Source organism: Somniosus microcephalus, chromosome 10 (assembly GCF_052327205.1).
Source record: "Somniosus microcephalus isolate GS21.2 chromosome 10, FLI_Smic_1.0, whole genome shotgun sequence".
In the NCBI taxonomy this organism is placed as follows: Eukaryota; Metazoa; Chordata; class Chondrichthyes; order Squaliformes; family Somniosidae; genus Somniosus; species Somniosus microcephalus.
In genome coordinates, this window is record NC_140996.1 from 184,296,847 (window position 1) to 184,316,276 (window position 19,430).

General features: G+C 47.9%; 1 protein-coding gene across 1 annotated transcript in view; it reads left to right on the forward strand.

Moving 5' to 3' along the window:
- Nucleotides 1–19,430, forward strand: part of wdr95 (WD40 repeat domain 95) — a 255,032-nt gene that overhangs the window by 188,214 nt on the left and 47,388 nt on the right. The window contains 3 exon segments of the mRNA XM_085999311.1: nucleotides 8,595–8,634; nucleotides 8,726–8,814; nucleotides 10,101–10,291. Of these exon segments, the coding sequence (XP_085855437.1) occupies nucleotides 8,595–8,634; nucleotides 8,726–8,814; nucleotides 10,101–10,291 (320 nt within the window).

The window sequence follows — 19,430 nt, forward strand, 5'->3', positions numbered from 1 at the left end:
TATGCCTGGTATGCCTGCTTTTACCAGGCGTAAGAGTTTCGTGGGCATTCGCTGGGCCATAGTTGGACAAATAGCCCAACTCTCCGCCAGTGAATCTCCATTTCCTGCGCATGCGGATGATCTGTCAAGCTGAAACTTGACAGATAGCAAGTTCCGGGTTTTCGCATATGCGCAGTGTGTGCCCACCTGGAACTTACGGGGCACTTACGGTGTACGCGGTCATAGGCCTTGTAAAATCCGGGCCAATGTATACATAAAACATACTGTATATGGCCAGAGAGTGATGAAGAACTGAATCATCTAGTGAGTGACAAACATTTTTTGAGGGAAGGGTTACTAAACTTTGTTGATACCATTTTCTATAGCCGTATGCTCCTAACTCCAGGATTTTCTCTGCATTTGTTCCTGTTTTATGGTCCATTCACACTATAACTGTAGTGTTAGTGCGGAGTGGATTAGCTCTGCAGCAACGCTGCAGTTAGAAGAAAGAACTTGCCTTTGTAAAGCACCTTTCACATCCTCGGGATGTCCCAAGTATTTCACAGCCAGTACAATACTTTTTGAGGTGTAGTCACTGATGTAATTTAGGCAAACGTGCAGCCAATTTACACACAAACAGCAAAGAGGTAAATGACCAGATAATGGCCTAGAAATTGAGTTGACGCCGCGCCAGGGCTTTAGCGCCGGAAATTTAGCGCCGGCGCTAATTCCCTTGCGCGCGCCAAAAATTCAGTAGTGCCGCGCCCAGACGGCTGCCGGCGCTACTGGCGGGCGTGAGTGCCTCCCAATGGGCGCTGAGTGCCGCATTGCGGCGCTAATCCGGCGCTGCGGCACCCGATGCGGTGCGGCAGGCTGGGGAAGTGCAGGCCTCCTCCTCCCGTTAAGGAGGCGCTGCCTTCACCCGATCGCTGGCCGTTTGATTTTTTCAAAAATGAGCCCGGCACCTCGGACAAGTGCCGGGCTTGCAGGCCAGACGCATCTGTTCTGCGGGGGGGGGGGTGGAGGAGTCCGGGGAGGGAGGTGCGGGCAGGCGGCCGGCGGGAAAGCGGCCGGCCGCCGCGCGACCTTAATGCGCCGGCGCAAACTTGTGTAAGACTCGGTTGCCAGAGTCTTAGTTGCGGCTGCCACGGGCGAGGCGGCCGCAACTGAATTTCGGCGTTCGGGCGCGTTGCCACGGCAACCGGGACGCTGCACACACCGATGACGTCATCGGTGCCGGCGCAGCGCAACCGGCTAACGCCGATGGCAGCGCCGAAGTGAATTTCAGAAACGGCTATCATTGCGGCGCTAGGCCCTCTAGCGCCGCAAAATGGGCGCTAACCCTACTGAATTTTCAGCCCAATATGTTTTAATGCTGTAGATTGAGGAATGAATGTTGGCCAGGACTCTGCGAATAGTGCCAAGGGATCTTTTACATCCACCTGAGAAGGCAGATGGGACCTCAATTTAACATTTCATCAGAGAGACCACACCACCAGCACTCCCTCAGTATTGCACCCAAGTGCCAGCCTAGATTATGTGCTCAAGTCCCTCGAGTGCGATTTGAACCCACAACCTTCTATTTCAGGGGCAAGAGTGCTACCTTTGATCCAAGGCTGACACTGGTTAGAGTATAAGTGCAGCTTGAAACTTGACTTGGCCAAACTCAACACCAGAATGACACAGGTGAATGGCACAGGTCAGTTCAAAGTTAGTTTAGGCTTTGACACCTGTTTTAACATAAACAGGTCCAGTTTTGGTGCAAAGCACAAACTGCTTTGCACCAACATTAAACTTATACTGTTAATGCATGCAAAATCCCCAAACAATAGAGTTCATTAGAAACGATGAAGTAAATATATGTCAAAAATATAAAATGGAATACATCCAATACGTTAATTTATGTATTTTGAAGTACTTTGAAAATACTTAAAGCAAAACTTTAGCATTCTCTTATTTTTGGCAATTCTTGTATTCAACAGCAGCCCCAATTTCCACCAACAGAAACAGGAAATAGCAAACTCTGCAATTACGAGATTTTGACTTGCAGTTATTTCCTGCCTGCTTTCCAAATGGCTACTGAGATTCTCAGAGAATGTTAGCGGTCATGATTACCGATTACACGATATCTCAGCAGGCACTAAGGTCTGTGAAAGAAAAAATCACCAAGATAAACTAGAGAGGCAGCAAAGATTAAAAACTCGGCAGCAGACAAGACTCCATCACAAATACAATGAGAAAAACATTAGAGAAAGGAACAAAAAAGTAGAGAAGAGCTACAAAGAGGATATAACAAAATGATATTGTTGTGTATGTACCTTTTAAGGGAATAACTGGTCTTAGACTGCAGTACCGGCAGTGACCACCCCTGTATAAAAGGCCCTAGCAGGCTTCTGTAGTTTCAGTTTCAAGCTGCCTCTTGTTCAGTAAAGTACCTGTTAAACTGTTCTCCCGAAGTCCGTGTATTACTGAGGCATGGACTTTACAGTGGCGACGAGTAAGTTCGAACTCACCTGCAGTGTGGCATCATCTCACGGGGATCTCGCCTGAAAGGAAGGTCCTGGAAGGTCGTAGTCTGAGCAACGGGCGTCGACCGAGGGCAACCGCCCAAAGAATCCATCGGTGTTTGGAGAATTGCGGGAGAGACTGTGGTTCCAGCGAATCGTGCTGGTAGCAGGTAGAGCGCTGACCCTTCCGGACTGCGGCGGGCTCAAGCTCGATCGAGCGGCTCTACAAATCGGGCCGCGCAGCGTCGCCGGGAAAAGAAAACAAGAGAGAGAGGGTGGAGCGCACAGGGCGCGGTCGGTGCTCGAGAACAGGACAGCGGAGAGAAACTAAACGGGGGGGGGGGGAAGGAAAGCGAGACGCGCCGAAGCTGCGGGTCGCCGCCAATACCCTGTAGAACGCTAGGAGCAGCGTGGCAATAAGGGGAAGAAGCAAAAGCGCGGGAGGCGCCATTTTATTCCATTGGGGAAGAAGCAAAAGCGCGGGAGGCGCCATTTTAAATCGCCCAAGATGCCGAAAAGTGGCAGTATCACTGCTTTCGACAACGAGGTAGAAGACTGGACCACGTATGTGGAAAGAATTGAAGTGTACTGCAAGGCAAATGAGGTGGCCGATGGAAAGAGGGCGTCGGTACTATTAAATCTGATGGGTGCGAGTACGTACGGCCTATTGCGGAATTTAATTACCCCAGCTAAACCAATGGAGAAAAGTTTTGAGGAGATTGTTCATATCTTACAGGAACACCTAAGCCCTACACCACTGCTGATAGCAGAAAGATTCAAGTTCCATAAAAGAAACCAGCACAAAGATGAGAGCAATGCTGACTATCTTACGGAACTACGCAAGTTATCGAAGCACTGCCAGTTCGGAGCAGGACTGGCAGACACCTTACGGGATAAGTTTGTCTGCAGGCTCCAGAGTGAAGGAACCCAGAAACGACTACTTTCAAAAAAGGACCTGACACTAGAACAGGCTTTCAGTATGGCAGTACCGACGAAGCAGCAGCACGGGGAGCTGCGGAAATACAACAGAAACCACAAGAATACAGCGCTAACGAAATGGCGTATGGAGCCGAAAAGTGCTATCGCTGCGGCAGAACAACCCATGAGCAGAAGGACTGCTGGTTTAAAGACAAAATATGCAGGCAATGCGGGAAAATGGGACATATAGCAAGAGTCTGCCGGTCGGGAAAGAAGACCAACACGACAAGAACTACTAAGGAACAGTACAGGAAAGTAAAGAAACTGACAGATAGTAGTTCAGAAGATCAGGAGAGTGATAAGGACTCCGGAAGCAGGCGACTAAGTTGTTTAAAGTTATACAACGTGATCGCAAAAGAAGATCACCAAACCATTTGGGTCACCCTCATGATAGCAGGGTCCCCAGTGAAGATGGAATTGGACACAGGATCAGCCCTAACTGTCATGAATCGACGAGACTATGAGCGGCTATTCTCACACATACCCTTAAAGGACACGTCCATTGTATTGAAGACATACCCAGAGGAAAAATAAGGGTGCCAGTTGAATATAACGGAAAGGAAACACAGAAACTATACATGTATATACTACGAGATGGAGGACCACCATTATTGGGACGTGAATGGATCCGACGACTACAATTGGATTGGCATTCCATTCTGGCACTAACTGTGACTGACAAAAAAGATGATGACGTCGCACCTGGACGTCTGTCACAAATTCTATCTGACGCGGAAGAGGTGTTCCAACAAGGACTTGGGACTCTAAAAGGAGTAAAGGCAACCATAAAGATTGAGGATAACGCAACCCCAACATTTTTCAAGGACAGACCAGTGCCATACGCGATATGCCCAGCTGTGGAAGCTGAACTGGAGAATCTGGAGCATTCGGGGGTGCTGTCTAAGGTGGACTGGAGCAAGTGGGCCACACCCATCGTTCCTGTAATGAAGAAAACATTGAGCAGCACGCCTGGGGAGCCAAGGAAGGTTTGCATCTGTGGGGACTTCAAGGTGACTGTGAACCCAGTCCTGCACACCAGTACAGTATCCGCTTCCGCGGATAGAAGATATTTTCGCCTCACTATCTGGAGGGAAACGTTTTACAAAGATTGAACTGGCTCAAGCGTATCTACAAATGGAGGTGGAAGAAGCATCTAGGAAATACCTCACGATAAACACTCACAAAGGCCTTTACCAGTACAATCGACTGGTATTTGGGGTAGCATCGGCCCCGGCTATGTGGCAGAGGGCAATGGAACAAGTCCTGCAAGGGATCCCGGGGACCCAGTGTTATTTGGATGACATCCTGGTTACGGGCGAAAATGACAATGAACACCTTGCCAACCTGGAACAGGTGCTCACGAGATTGCAGGAATATGGGCTACGAGCCAACCGCCCCAAATGCGAGTTCTTCAGGAGACAAATCTCGTATTGTGGCCACATGATTGATGAGGAAGGGTTGCATAAGTCACCGGACAAGATTGAGGCTGTAGTCAAGGCTCCAGCACCGGAAAATGTGTCGCAACTGAGGTTGTTCCTCGGTTTGGTGAACTACTACCATAAGTTCTTGCCGAATTTATCTACAATTCTGCACCCACTGAACGCCCTCCTTCAAACTGGTGTAACATGGAAATGGAGTGATGAGTGTAAGCGTGCCTTTCAGGAATGTAAATGCCAAATCACTTCAAAAGAAGTATTGGCCCACTACAACCCAACACTACTGATTCGGTTGGCATGTGATGTGTCACCTTACGGCATTGGAGCGGTGCTGTCACACAAATTCCGTGATGGTTCAGAGAGGCCAATAGCCTTTGCATCGCGCTCGCTAGCCTCAGCCGAGCGTAACTACGCCCAGATTGACAGGGAGGCCCTCAGCCTGGTGTGGGGGGTGAAGAAGTTCAATCACTATCTGCACGGGCAGAAATTCACCCTACTGACTGATCATCAACCTCTGGTCTCAATTTTTAACCCAAAGAAGGGCGTTCCGGTGATGACGGCGCAACGGCTGCAAAGATGGTCACTTTTTCTAGGGGCACATCAGTATGACATTGAGTACAAAGGTACGAAACAACATGGAAATGCTGATGGGCTGTCGTGCCTACCGTTGCCTACGGCGGAAGAAGCACCTGCAGTGGACCCTGTGGAGATATTCCATGCGACAATAGTCGAATGTTTGCCTGTTACAAACGCAAGTATTGAGAAGGAAACCCGAAATGACCCGACACACTCTCGGTCTATGATTTGACGGTGAAGGGATGGCCAGCATATGGCGACTCACTGTTGCCAGCATTCTCGCCAAGGAGGGAACAGCTGTCAGTGTGCCGGGGAACCTTGATGTGTGGATCCCGAGTGGTAATTCCACCCAAGTTGAGAGATAGAGTACTCAATGAGCTTCACGAGGGTCATCTGGGAGGGGTAAAAATGAAGAGCCTAGTCAGGGCGTTTGTGTGGTGGCCGGGAATCGATAAAGAAATTGAGGATATGACCAAGAGATGCACAGGATGCCAGAAGGTCCAAAACGCTCCACCACAGGCCCCGCTACATCCATGGGAGTGGCCCTCATCTCCATGGCAACGGGTACACATTGATTTTGCTGTCCATTTATGGACTCAATGGCCTAGAAATTGGGTATAGCCCCGCCAGCTCGGTTGCGCCGAAAATTTTGCGCAGGGCGCGGAGCCAGTTGCGCCCGTCCCATATTCACTTTTAGCGCCCCAAGGCGGAACCGGGCGCTGTTCCAGGGTGTGCCCGCCCCCGCTTGGGGTGCTGAAAGTGAATTTCAGCACTCCAGGAGCCGCTGCGCCACCCGATGCGGTGCGGCAGGCTGCTGTACTGCAGGCCTCCTCCTTCTCTTAAGGAGGAGGTGCCTGCAAGGGGGAGATCGCCGCTGGATTGTGCCGGCAAATGAGCCCGGCACCACGGAGAAGTGCCGGGCTCGCGGAAAGCAGCCGGCAATGCCGCGGGGGGGGTGGTGGAGGAGGCCGGGGAGGGAGGTGCGGCCAGGCGGCCGCCGAAAAAGCGGCCGGCTGCACCTCCACCTTTATGCGCCCCACTAAGGCTGCAGGAAGGCCCTGGTCTCCCGATGTTAGTAGCGGCTGCCACGGAGGAGGCGGCCGCAACTAAATATGGGGGTCGGGCCGGCATTGGGGCGGAACCGGGGCACTGCGCACACCGATGACGTCATCGGTGCCGGCGCAGCGCTACCGGCTACCGCTGCCATTAGCGCAGCGCTCAATTTCAGCGCAAACTCCTCCAAGGGCGCAGAGGCCCTCTTTGGGCCTTAACTGGGCGCAAAGCCCACCTAATTTCTAGGCCAATGTTTCTAATCGCTGTGGACGCCCATTCGAAATGGCCAGAGGTCATTAAAATGTCCTCCACCACCACGGAGAAAACTATTGCAGTCCTAAGGGCCATCTTCGCCAGGAATGGGTTGCCAGAACAGATCTGTTCCGACAATGGCCCACAGTTTGTGTCTGAGGATTTCCGGAGGTTCCTGAAGAATAATGGGGTGAAACATTACACATCTGCCCCATATCATCCAGCCACAAATGGATTGGCTGAGAGGTTTGTTCAGACCTTTAAAAAGGCCATAAAGGCAATGTATAATGACGACATACCACTGCAACACAAGGTGGATAACTTCCTGTTTGCTTACTGGAATGCGACACATGCAGTAACCAACCAAACTCCAGCTGTACTGTTTTTCAACCAGAGACTAAGATGTTGCTTGGATTTGCTCAAACCAAACATAAGACAAGATGCTGAGGAAAAACAGTTCCAGCACATAAATGAGAAGCCAACCAGGAGCTTCAAGATAGGGCAACCAGTCTTGGCCCGCGACTACCGAACAGGAAAATGGCAGCCAGGCACGATATGCACACAGCAGGGACCACTAATGTACACGGTGGACGTTGGAGAGAGCATCGTGAGACGCCATGCTGACCAGATTCTAGAGTCACAGGAACAAGCCAAACCTGTACCACAAGCATGTGCACCTGGTAATGAGCCCGAAGTACAGATTGCGTCTACCTCAGAAGCAGGGGTATTGGAAGCTGACGAACCAACCAATGACAATGAGCCAGAATTGACTCCACCGCCAGAACAGGATACTCGAGAAAGGCGCTATCCAGTCCGGATCAGGAAGCCTCCTCAAAGACTGAACTTATAAATGACTATTTCAGTTGATGTATATATTACTGAGAAAATTGTAATTAGTTATTATTTAGTTGTTAAATGAATGTTATGTACTGTTTATCTAAAAGGGGAGGAATTGTTGTGTATGTACCTTTAAGGGAATAACTGGTCTTAGACTGCAGTACCGGCAGTGACCACCCCTGTATAAAAGGCCCTAGCAGGCTTCTGTAGTTTCAGTTTCAAGCTGCCTCTTGTTCAGTAAAGTACCTGTTAAACTGTTCTCCCGAAGCCCGTGTATTACTGAGGCGCGGACTTTACAGATATTGAATGCATAGTGGAGTCTTGATTAATCTAGCTTTGGTATATTGAATATCTGATATGCTGCTTGGCCTGCCAAATTCATAAAGATGAACTAAGCTGCATAGAGAGCAATAGTGCAGAATCCTGGGCTCATGATGACTGGGAGTCGGAGAGAGCAGGCTTGTGCTGGGTAACAATGAGGGCGCTCTACCACGCCATTTATACTGGGAGAGTTTTCACAGAATAGCTTCATCAGTAGCAGCCACAAGAGCAGAGGAGATTGGCTAGAGAGCTAGAAGCAGCAATCTTGATATATTGACATTTTAATATGTTGAAGCTATTGATCAGCCCTTTCGGTTTCAATATATGGAGACTGTGCTGAAATGTTACTGTACACTATGCAATTTTCCTGCACATCTTTTGTGATTTTCCTCGATGCACACTCTTTGAACCTTAACAGTTTAATTGTTAATGTACTCTGCTGCCTGTGTATAGAAAGGTTTACAGGACATACACCCCACTCCCCACACCACCCCCCCCCGCCAAAAAAAATGTAGGAAAGCTGATTATGACGTGGGAATACTGTAACTCGTATGGATTGAAAACATTGCATGGTGTGCAAAAATTATATATTGAACAACAGAATTAGAATAGTACTAACCTAGTTGCATTATCTTTTCATCTATCTTTGTTATAGTTGTTAACTACTGGAGGGCCCATGTAAGCAGTGTTACTTGGTATGTATGCGCTGTGTACATTGCATTAACTTCTAAAAGCTTCCATTTTACTCTCTTGTTTTATGATAAATAATTTTCATTCATGTTCCAGCATGGAGCTGATAGAAGAACAAAAGGTGATGGTGACCTCTTCTGTTGAGGGTACTGTACGACTGTGGAGCATGGATGGGGAGTTTATTGGTAATTACTAATGTAATAACAATTGACTGAGATGCTACTCATTGTGGGTCCAACTAACATGAGTAACACTTAGCCAAATTTTTATGAATTAGTCAACATTGTAGATGCGATACGATACTTGGCAAAAGCGAGAACTTGATCGTTAGAGTAAAGGGTTAAAAGGAAAAAACTTGCATTTATATAGCACCTTTTGCATCTGCAGGACATGCCAAAGCACTTCATAACCAGTGATAGACTTTTTGAAGTGCTGTCACTGTTGTTATGTAGGCAAACATGGCAGGCAATTTGCACACAGCAAGGTCCCACAAAGGCAATGACATATTGTTGAGTGTTGGTTGAGAGTTAAATATTCCACTCCGAGACCTGAGGACCAACGTCAGCAATCTTAAGCAGATAATGGGTTTAAGCAACCAAAATTCCACCCCCAACATTCAGCACGCTATTGGCCCACATGCTGAATCTTATCTTGCTCTTGCTACCACACCCCACCCTCTCATTAGGTTTTTGCCTATTGGGGTCAAATTTCAACATTTGAAAGTATCCTTTCTCCTCCTTCCCTCTCTCTTTCCCCCCCCCCCCCCCCCCCCCAACCAAACTGGGTGAGTTTTGGAAGGCTGACCTAAGACTCACCCTGTTGAGATGGTCCAAGCAAGCTTTCCCCCAGCCCTTTCTGGGAGACTTATCACCCTGCCTTTGTTCCACTCTCCCCATTTTATCCATTCCTCTCCCATCCCCCTACCCATTCCTCCTATCCTCCATCCCCCTCCTTCCTCCTCTCCCTCCTCTTCCCATTCCCCCTCCTCATTCTGCTCTCCTTGCCTTGTTCCCCTCCCCTCTCCCAATACTTATTCACCTCTCCATCCTCTCCCCATTCCTCCACCTTCTCCCCATTTCACTCCCCATCTCTACTCTTCCCCTCCCCCTCTCATCCTCATCTCTCACCACCCCACCCCCCACCGTCCATATTTTAACCATCAAATATCAATGACACTGACCGTTGACTTCTACCATGACTGGTATTGGCAAAAGAATAGACAAAAAATAGAATAAAGCTGCCCAAAGTTACACAAGATCTTTTCCCTTAATTTATTTATATTTGAATGAGAAGATATATTGTGACCATATATAAATAATTACGAAGCTTTAATGTTATTTCTGCAATTAGATGATAGTTTTAAGTGGCTTACGCTTTATTCATCTGGCCCTTTGAAAATATGACTGCCTTGTAATCACTCCCAAGTATCAGTTATCCCTCTATAATACATGTTTACTTGACTCTTTGTAAGGTACCTTTGGGCAGCCGCAGCCATGGGAAATTTATGCTCCAGCATCTTGGAAGCACCCAATGGTTCCCTATGAAATTCTGATTGATCCGCTCAGCATGCCCATTCATCCAGTGTTGGAGGAAGAGACCTCTGTGATACAGCTCATCAATTTAGACCAAAGTGAAGAAAACAAACAAAGTACAGAGTCAAAGGTTTGTAGACAATTTGAAAGGTCAATTCTTTTAAAAAGATTAACACAAGAATATTGTGATTGGAAAATGTCCACATAATTTATTGTGAAGATTGGCATTGTTGCTGTCACTTTGTCTCCCCCTCTCCTACTCCACGTTCATCAGCCTTTATGCTTTACACAAGCTCCAAATTACTTTGAAAAGGGGGTTGTTACTGTGTGGGAGAAACTGCCTGGAAAAGCCATCTATCATAATGCCATTGTTTCTTCTCTCTTCTCTTAGGCAGTCCCTCGGAGCCGAGGATGACTTGCTTCCACATTAAGAATGAGTTCTCAGGTGACTGAGTCCAATGCGGGACCTACAGTCTCTGTCACAGGTGGGACAGACGGTGATTGAAGGGGTGGGTGGGTGGAGTGATTAGGTTGACGTGCGCTCCTTGCACTGCTTGCGCTTGGCTTCCGCTTGCTCCCGGCGAAGAGACTTGAGGTGTTTGTGTGGTCTTGGGCCAGGGATTCCCAGGTGTCGGTGGGGATGTTGCACTTTTTCAAGGAGGCTTTGAGGGTATCCTTAAAGCGTTTCCTCTGCCCGCCTGGGGCTCTCTTGCCGTGTTGGAGCTCCGAGTAGAGCGCTCATTTTGGGAGTCTTGTATCGGGCATGCGGATGATGTGACCTGTCCATCGGAGCTGCTCGAGCGTGGTCAAAGCTTCAATGCTGGGGATGTTGGCCTGAGTGAGAACATTGACGTTGGTGCGCCTATCCTGCCAATGGATTTGCAGGATCTTGCGGAGGCAGCGTTGGTGGTACCTCTCCAGTGCTTTGAGGTGCCTGCTGTACATGGTCCATGTCTCTGAGACATACAGGAGGGCGGGTATCACTACTGCTCTGTAGACCGTGAGCTTGGTGCCGGGTTTGAGGTCCTGGTCTTCAAACACACTCTTCCTCAGTCGATCGAAGGCTGCACTGGCACACTGAAGGTGGTGTTGGACTTCGTCATCGACATCTGCCCTTGTTGACAGTAGGCTCCCGAGGTATGGAAAGTGGACCACGATGTCCAAGGCCTTGTCATAATGCCATTGTTTACCAGTGAGGCAAATAATGTCACCATGACACAAACATTGCATTACATCATAAGTTGATCATCATTAGGAAGAAGCATCCCAATAACTTTACAGTGAGTATGAAAGCCTTCTCCTCAGCCTCCTCTAGGAAGGTGGTACATCCTTACCCCCTTCCCATTCCTTTGGCTCTGTGAATCACCTAAATCTTCCTGGGTGAAACTATCTGAGCTGGTGCGTGGGAGTGAAGAAGCAAGAGACACTGGGTCAATTGGAGGGGATTGGGACAGAGGAACACTGGGCAAGAGGTCACTGCAGGAACTAATAGGCGTGCTTGAATCCAATTTCATCTACTTCTTCATCATTATCCTCCTTATCTTCCTCATTATCATTATAGTTTATAAGAAGTAGTTGTATCTCTTCCTCCTCTTCTTCATCATTATCTTCCTCCTCCTATGCCCTGTCTAGTTCTGGTGGATCTGCAGGAAAGGAGGGTAGAAGATAAGAGTGGGGTGAGCATTACTCCATTGGGACTAAGGAGATAGAGAACAGATGTTTGTGTTCGTGATGTTTCATAGGGATGCCGGGGTGACCGTGACAGGGAAACTTGGCTCTGGTACGATGCTGTTGACCTTCCCATGGCAAGAGCAGCATGCCTTCTTAATAACCCCATGTCCTTCTCTTCATAGGGCATGAGTTGTTTAAAGGTGTGGGTGCCTCCACTGGTGGCCAACCACTTGCGAGTATAGTGTGCCAATTTCTCCGGCAAGAAGATTGAGTAAATAAAGGGAATAGCAGTTGAGGACTGTGTGGCAAATGGCATGGGAGAGCTGACGTAAGAGATGCGAGTGTATCAACATATTAAAGTGAAGGAAGGGGTGTTGGGATTGTGCATGTAATTGCTGCTAAGGGAGATGGCTAGCAAGATCCCAAATTAGAGCTCCCCCCTCCCCCCTTAACCAGAGTGCATTGTGATGGGTTAGTTTTACAAATGTTTCTTTAGAGAGTGAAGATATGCTGGTGTCCAAGGTGGGGAAGAAATGGGAGAGCGGTCGGTGTGTTACCTTGCATGACCTGCTCAAGTCATTGAACTACCTTCAGTACTAATCTTCAGTCCTTGGCGTGTGAAAGTAGGCACTCAGTGCCAATGCCACCTTCTTCCAGGTGGCACAGCTGACATTGGCAGGTTTGATGCCACCCACATCCAGCAGCCTGTCTCTTCTGATGTCAGTTTCCTCAAGGAGGGCTTGCAACAACAACAATAATTTGCATTTATATAGCAGTTTTAATGCAGTAAAACGTCCCAAGGTGTTTCACAGGATTGTTACCAAACAAAATTTGACACTGAGCCACATGAGATATTAGGACAGGGGACCAAAAGCTTGGTCAAAGAGGTAGGGTTTAAGGAGTGTTTTAAAGGAGGAGATAGAGGTGGAGAGGCTTAGGGCAGGTTAAAGTCTGTGAAATTGTTGCATCTTCTCTGACAGTGTGCCATGCACTGCTGCCATGTTTGGCTGTATGTACCAGCTACTCCTGTAGTCGACATTCTTGAAAAAGATTAACATATAGATTGGGAGAAGCAGATTAGCACATGTCAGAAAGGTAGTGAATTTAAGTGTGTTCGGGATAGTTTTCTGCAACAATATGTCCTAGAACTAACAAGGGGGCATGACATATTAGATTTATACAAATATAGAAATTGGAAGATAGAGCAGATGAATGCATGGCTGGAGAGATGGTGTAGGAGGGAGGGCTTTAGATTCCTGAGGAATTGGAACCATTTCTGGGGGAGGTGGGACCTCTACAAGCCACATGGGTTGCACCTCAATGGGAACGGGACCAATATCCTCGCGGGGGGTTTTGCTAGTGCTGTTGGGGAGGGTTTAAACTAGCTTGGCGGGGGATGGGAACCTGAGGGTAGAATCAGAAGGGAGAAAAGCTAAGTTGGAAATAGAAGATAGGGGTTCAGGTGAAGGGGTATTTAGGAAGGCAAAGAGAAAGGAGAAGACAATAGTGCAGGGCAACGACGGGGGTAACGATAACCAGAATGTATCAGGAAGGGGCAGAGCGTACAAGCATAAGAGTGCACCAGAAAATAGAGTCCGAGTAAGGAAAAATGATAAGATAAAATTAAAGGCTCTATCTGAATGCACGCAGCATTCGTAACAAGATCGATGAGTTGACAGCACAAATAGAGATAAATGGGTATGATCTGATAGCCATTACAGAGACATGGTTGCAAGGTGACCAAGGCTGGGAACTGAATATTCAGGGGTATTTGACATTTCGGAAGTATAAGCAGAAAGGAAAAGGAGGTGGGGTAGCTCTGTTAATAACAGGAATCCTGTCAAGATGGCGGCTGAGACAGTCCGGTGCTAGCGCGCTCTCCCTGCTTCGGGCGGCCCGCTCTCGCCACTCGCTCCCGCAACCGGAGCGAAGTGTTTGGCGAGTCGGGCGGAGGCAGCGCAGCACGGCGAGCAGCAGCCACGACGACTCGCTGCAGCACGTCGGCCGGCAGCTCCATGGCGGGAAGCTCGCAGTCTGACTAGGAGGAGGGGAGCCGGGCATGGCGGCCAGAGGTCGGATCATGAGCGGGAGAAGCAGGCCACCACACGTGGAGCCGGCAACAGTGAGGAGGAGGCCGCGGTGACGAGGACGGAGCGGCTGAGGGACATCGTGCTCCCACTGCCACTGGAAGCCATTGAACTGACTTTCTGAACACGGCGCTGTAAAAATAGCTGACGTGTCCCTACAGGGAGTAAGCATTCCATTGTACTTGTACTTGTACTGGTTACATATGGCAAATACATTTGAATTGAATAATAAAGGATGAGATCACTGCAGTGGTGAGGAATGATATTGGCTTAGAAGCTCAAGATGTAGAATCAGTTTGGGTGGAGATAAGAAATAGTAAGGGTAAGAAGTTACTGGTGGTAGTAGTATATAGGCCCCCTAACAGTAGCTATACTGTAGGACAGAGTATAAATCAAGAAATAATGTGGGCTTGTAAGAAAGGTACTGTGATTTTAATCATCATATAGATTGGACAAATCAAATTGGCAAGGGTAGCTTTGAGGACGAGTTCATAGTGTATTCGGGATGGTTTCTTAGAGCAATACGTTGAGGAACCAACCAGAGAGCAGGCTATTTTAGATCTGGTAATGTGTAATGAGACAGGATTAATTAATGATCTCATAGTAAAGGATCCCCTAGGAAAGAGTGATCATAGCATGGTTGAATTTCAAATTCAGTTTGAGGGTGAGAAACGTGGGTCTGAAACTAGTGTCCTAAACTTAAATAAAGGCAATTACAAGGGTATGAGGACAGAGTTGGCTAAAGCGGACTGGGAAAATAGATTAATGGGTAAGACGGTAGATCAGCAGTGGCAGACATTTAAGGAGGTATTTCATAATTCTCAGCAAAGGTATATTCCAGTGAGAAAGAAAGGCTCTACGAGAAGGATGCACCATCTGTGGCTAACTAAGGAAGTTAAGGATGGTATCAAATTGAAAGAAAAGGCATACGAAGTTGCAAAGATTAGTGGTAGGCCAGAGGATTGGGAATTTTTTAGAAACCAGCAAAGGATGACTAAAAAAATTATAAAGAGGGCTCAGTACTAGGTCCCTTGATTTTTGTGGTATATATCAACGATCTTGACTTGAATATAGGGGCTATGATTAAGAAGTTTGCAGATGATACTAAAATCGACTGTGTGGTTGATACTGAAGAAGGAAGCTGTAAACTGCAGGAAGATATCAATAAATTGGTCACGTGGACAGAACAGTGGCAAATGGAATTCAATCCGGAGAAGTGTGAGGTAATGCATTTGGCGAGGGCTAACAAGGAAAGGAACATACATTAAATGGTAGGAAACTGAGTAGTGTAGAGGAACAAAGGGACCTTGGAGTGCATATCCACAGATCCCTGAAGGTAGCAGGCCAGGTAGATAAGGTGGTTAAGAAGGCATACGTAATGCTTGCCTTTATTAGCTGTGGCATAGAATACAAGAGCAGTGGGGGTTATGCTTCAACTGTATAAAACACTAGTTAGGCCTCAGCTAGAGTACTGCATGCAGTTCTGGTCACCACATTACAGGAAAGATGTGATTGCACTAGAGAAGGTACAGAGGAGATTTACAAGGATGTTGCCGGGAGTAGAGAATCTTAGCTATGAGGAAAGACTGGGTCTGTTTTCCTTGGAACAGAGGAGGCTGAGGTGAGACCTTATTGAGTGTATAAATTATATGGGGCATAGATAAAGTGGATAGAAAGGACCTATTTCCCTTAGCAGAGGGGTCAAAAACCAGGGGGCACAGATTTAAAGTAATTCGGGGAAGGTTTAGAGGGGATTTGAGGGGAAATTTCTTCACCCAGAGGGTTGTGGGGGTCTGGAACTCACTTACTGAAAGGGTGGTAGAGGCAGGAACCCTAACCACATTTAAAAAGTACTTGGATGTGCACTTGGGATGCTGTAACCTGCAGGGCTACGGACCAAGAGCTGGGAAGTGGGATTAGGCTGGATAACTCTTTGTTGGCCAGCGCGGACACGATGGGCCGAAATGGCCTCCTTCCGTGCTGTAACTTTCTATCATTCTATGAGAAGATAAGAGTATGAGAGTAAACTAGCAAATAATATAAAAACAGATACAGTAGTAAGAGCTTCTACAGGTATATAAAAAGGAAAGGAGTAGCTGAAATAAACGTTGGTCCCTTAGAGGATGAGACTGGGGAATTAATTATGGGAAATCGAGAAATGGGAGAGACTCAACAATTATTTTGGATCGGTCTTCACGGTAGAATACACTAAAAAACATCCCAATAATAATAGATAATCAAAGGGCTATAGGGAGGGAGGAACTTAAAACAGTCTCTATCACTAGAGAAAAAGTACTAGGCAAACTAATGGGGCTAAAGGCCGACAAGTCCCCTGGACCCGATGGCCTGCATCCTAGGATCTTAAAAGAAGTAGCTGCAAAGATAGTGGATGCGTTGGTTGTAATCTACCAAAATTCCTTGGATTCTGGAGAGGTCCCAGCGGATTGGAAAACCGCAAATGTAACGCCCCTATTCAAGAAAGGAGGGAGACAGAAAGCAGGAAAATATAGGCCTAACATCTGTCATTGGGAAAATGCTGGAGTCCATTATTAAGGAGGTAATAGCAGGACATTTAGAAAATCATAAGCCAATCAAGCAGAGTCAACATGGTTTTATGAAAGGGAAATCATGTTTGACAAATTTGCTAGAGTTCTTTCAGGATGTAACAAACAGGATGGATAAAGGGGAAGCGTAGATGTAGCGTATTTGGATTTCCAGAAGGCATTCGATAAGGTGCCACATAAAAGGTTACTGCACAAGATAAGAGCGCATGGGGTTGGGGTAATATATTGGTATGGATAGGGCATTGGCTAACTAACAGAAAACAGAGAGTCGGGATAAATGGGTCATTGGTTGGCAATCAGTAACTAGTGGGGTGCCACAAGGATCAGTGCTGGGGCCTCAACTGTTTACAATCTATATTAATGACTTGGATGAAGGGATCGAGTATAATGTAGCCAAATTTGCTGATGATCCAAAGATAGGTGGGTTAGCAAGTTGTGAGGAGGACACAAAGAGTCTGCAAAGGGATATAGACGGGCTCAGTGAGTGGGCAAAAATTTAGCAGATGGAATATAATGTGGGAAAATGTGAGGTTATCCACTTTGGAAGGAAGAATGAAAAAGCAAATTATTATTTAAATGGAGTGAGACTACAAAATGCTGCAGGACAAAGGGATCTGGGGATCCTAGTACATGAAACACAATAAGTTAGCATGCAGGTACAGCAAGTAATTAGGAAGGCCAATGGAATGTTGGCCTTTATTGCAAGGGGGATGGAGTATAAAAGTAGGGAAGTTTTGATGCAACTTTACAGGGCACTGGTGAGACCGCACCTGGAGTACTGTGTACAGTTTTGACATATTTAAGGAAGGATATACTTGCATTGGAGGCAGTACAGAGAAGGTTCACTAGGTTGATTCCTGGGATGAAGGGCTTGATGTATGATGAAAGGTTGAGCAGGTTGGGCCTATACTCATTGGAGTTTCGAAGAATGAGAGGTGATCTTATTGAAACATATAAGATTCTGAGGGGGATTGACAGGGTGGATGCTGAGAGGATGTTTCCCCTAGTGGGGGTATCTAGAACTAGGGGGCATAGTTTCAGAATAAGGGGTCGCCCATTTAAGACGGAGATGAGGAGGAATTTCTTCTCTGAGGGTCGTGAATCGTTGGAATTCTCTGCCCCAGAGAGCTGTGGAGGCGGAGTCATTGAATATATTCAAGAAGGAGATTGACAAACATTTGAACTACAAGGGAGTCGAGGGGTATGGGGAGAGAGCGGGAAAGTGGTGTTGAGGCCAAGATTGGATCAACCATGATCTTATTGAATGACGGAGCAGGCTCGAGGGCCAATTGGCCTACTTCTGCTCCTGTTTCTTATGTTCTTAGTAAAGAGTAATGAGCCAGATTTAGTTAACAGCTTAACGGTGCGTGAACATTTATCCAATAGCGATCATAACATGTAGGCCTAGAAATTCGGTTGGTAGCGCCAGCGATTAGCGCCTAAAGAGCCCGAGAATTGGGGCATTACCCAATTTTCGGGCGGCGCAGTGAATATAGCGCCACCTCCCATATTGAGTATCCTTTTAGCGCCGGCGCTAACTCTTTGCGCGTGCCCGCGGGCACAGGCAGATCATGACGTCATTTCAGTGTGCAACGCCTTTTTGGCGCCCCGGACCGGATATTCAGTAGCGCCCGCAACCTTTCCGCCTGGCGCTATTAGTGACAGTTGGATGGAGCGTTCCCAGGCCCTTCTCGGACTCGGGGGGCGCTATTTAAAGGGGACAGCACTAGTATAAAAGCTGCAGCCATTTAGGCTGGCCATTCTGATCGTTGCTGGAGAGAGTTGCTGACCTTCTGTTGGACAGTACTTTTCTCATTGAGCCTTTGGAGGCACTGGCACTGGCAGCTTGAGGGCCCGGCTCCCGAGCTGGTGATGCAGCATCTGAAAGCAGGGAGGTGGAAGAGTGGCTTTAGCAAAAGGACAGCTTGGCAGCAAGGGATGCCAGATTGCGGCAAGGCTATGACATGGGTCCACAGTGAGAAAGCATGCTGGCGGGGGGAACAAGTGGAAGGAGACAGTTGTAAAAGGTGAGAACCTTACCATCGCTGTCGACAATGGGGTCAGCAGCTGCAGTGGTTACAGGACCACTCGGATGTCCTCCAAGAATCTGGTGGACTCTCTCCTCGAGATCCGTGAGAGTGACCACTTGTGGAGGTCCTCCACCGGTGCGAAGCTGGTCTTTGCCAATCCTCGCCAGCTTGGACTGCAGGGGAAAGGAGGGGAAGTTATGTTACCTGATGCCCTGAGTGATCATCTCCTGCCCCCCATGGTGCAAGAGCCCTTACATGACGCCTTGAGTCATGTGTGCCCAGAAAGGGCCATGGGTGCTTGCTGGCAGATGGCCAATGGGGCACAGGCCACCCTGTAGCCATAAAGTCAGGTGCAAATGAAGGGATGCAGAAGTTTGCAGAAACAACACCCACCCTCACGACCCGAGTGAGGTCGTTGAATTTCTTTCTGCATTGGACAGGGCTCCTGGTCACCATGCTGCTGGAGTTGACCCTCTGGCATACATCCCTCCAAGCTCGTCGGTAGTCCTTATGATTCGGCCTCCTGCCATTGTCTGGGTAGAGAACATCTCACCGGCGCTCCACTGCAGCCACCAATTGCTCCAGAGCCTCATTGGTGAAGCGCTCTGCTCTCTGTCTCACCTTCTCCATCTGGTCCAAGTTTTTAGCACCAGAGAAGGGCCTGCGCCAATTCTGAGGCCTGCAAGGCGCAGAGTGTGGATGCTGAAGCTGACTGACCCACCCCTTTAAGAGCTGGCCGGCGCCTGGAAGTCTCGTGGTCATCGGTAATTGAGAGCACCTGCGCTGCGCCCGTCCGCTCCGATATTGGGTTGCGCCAGTAATTTAGCGCCTTAGGAGTCCCGTGTAATGCCTGAATTCGCGCCTCAATCACCTTTAGAGGCGATGCAACCCAATATCGCGCCAGGTGGTGATAAGTT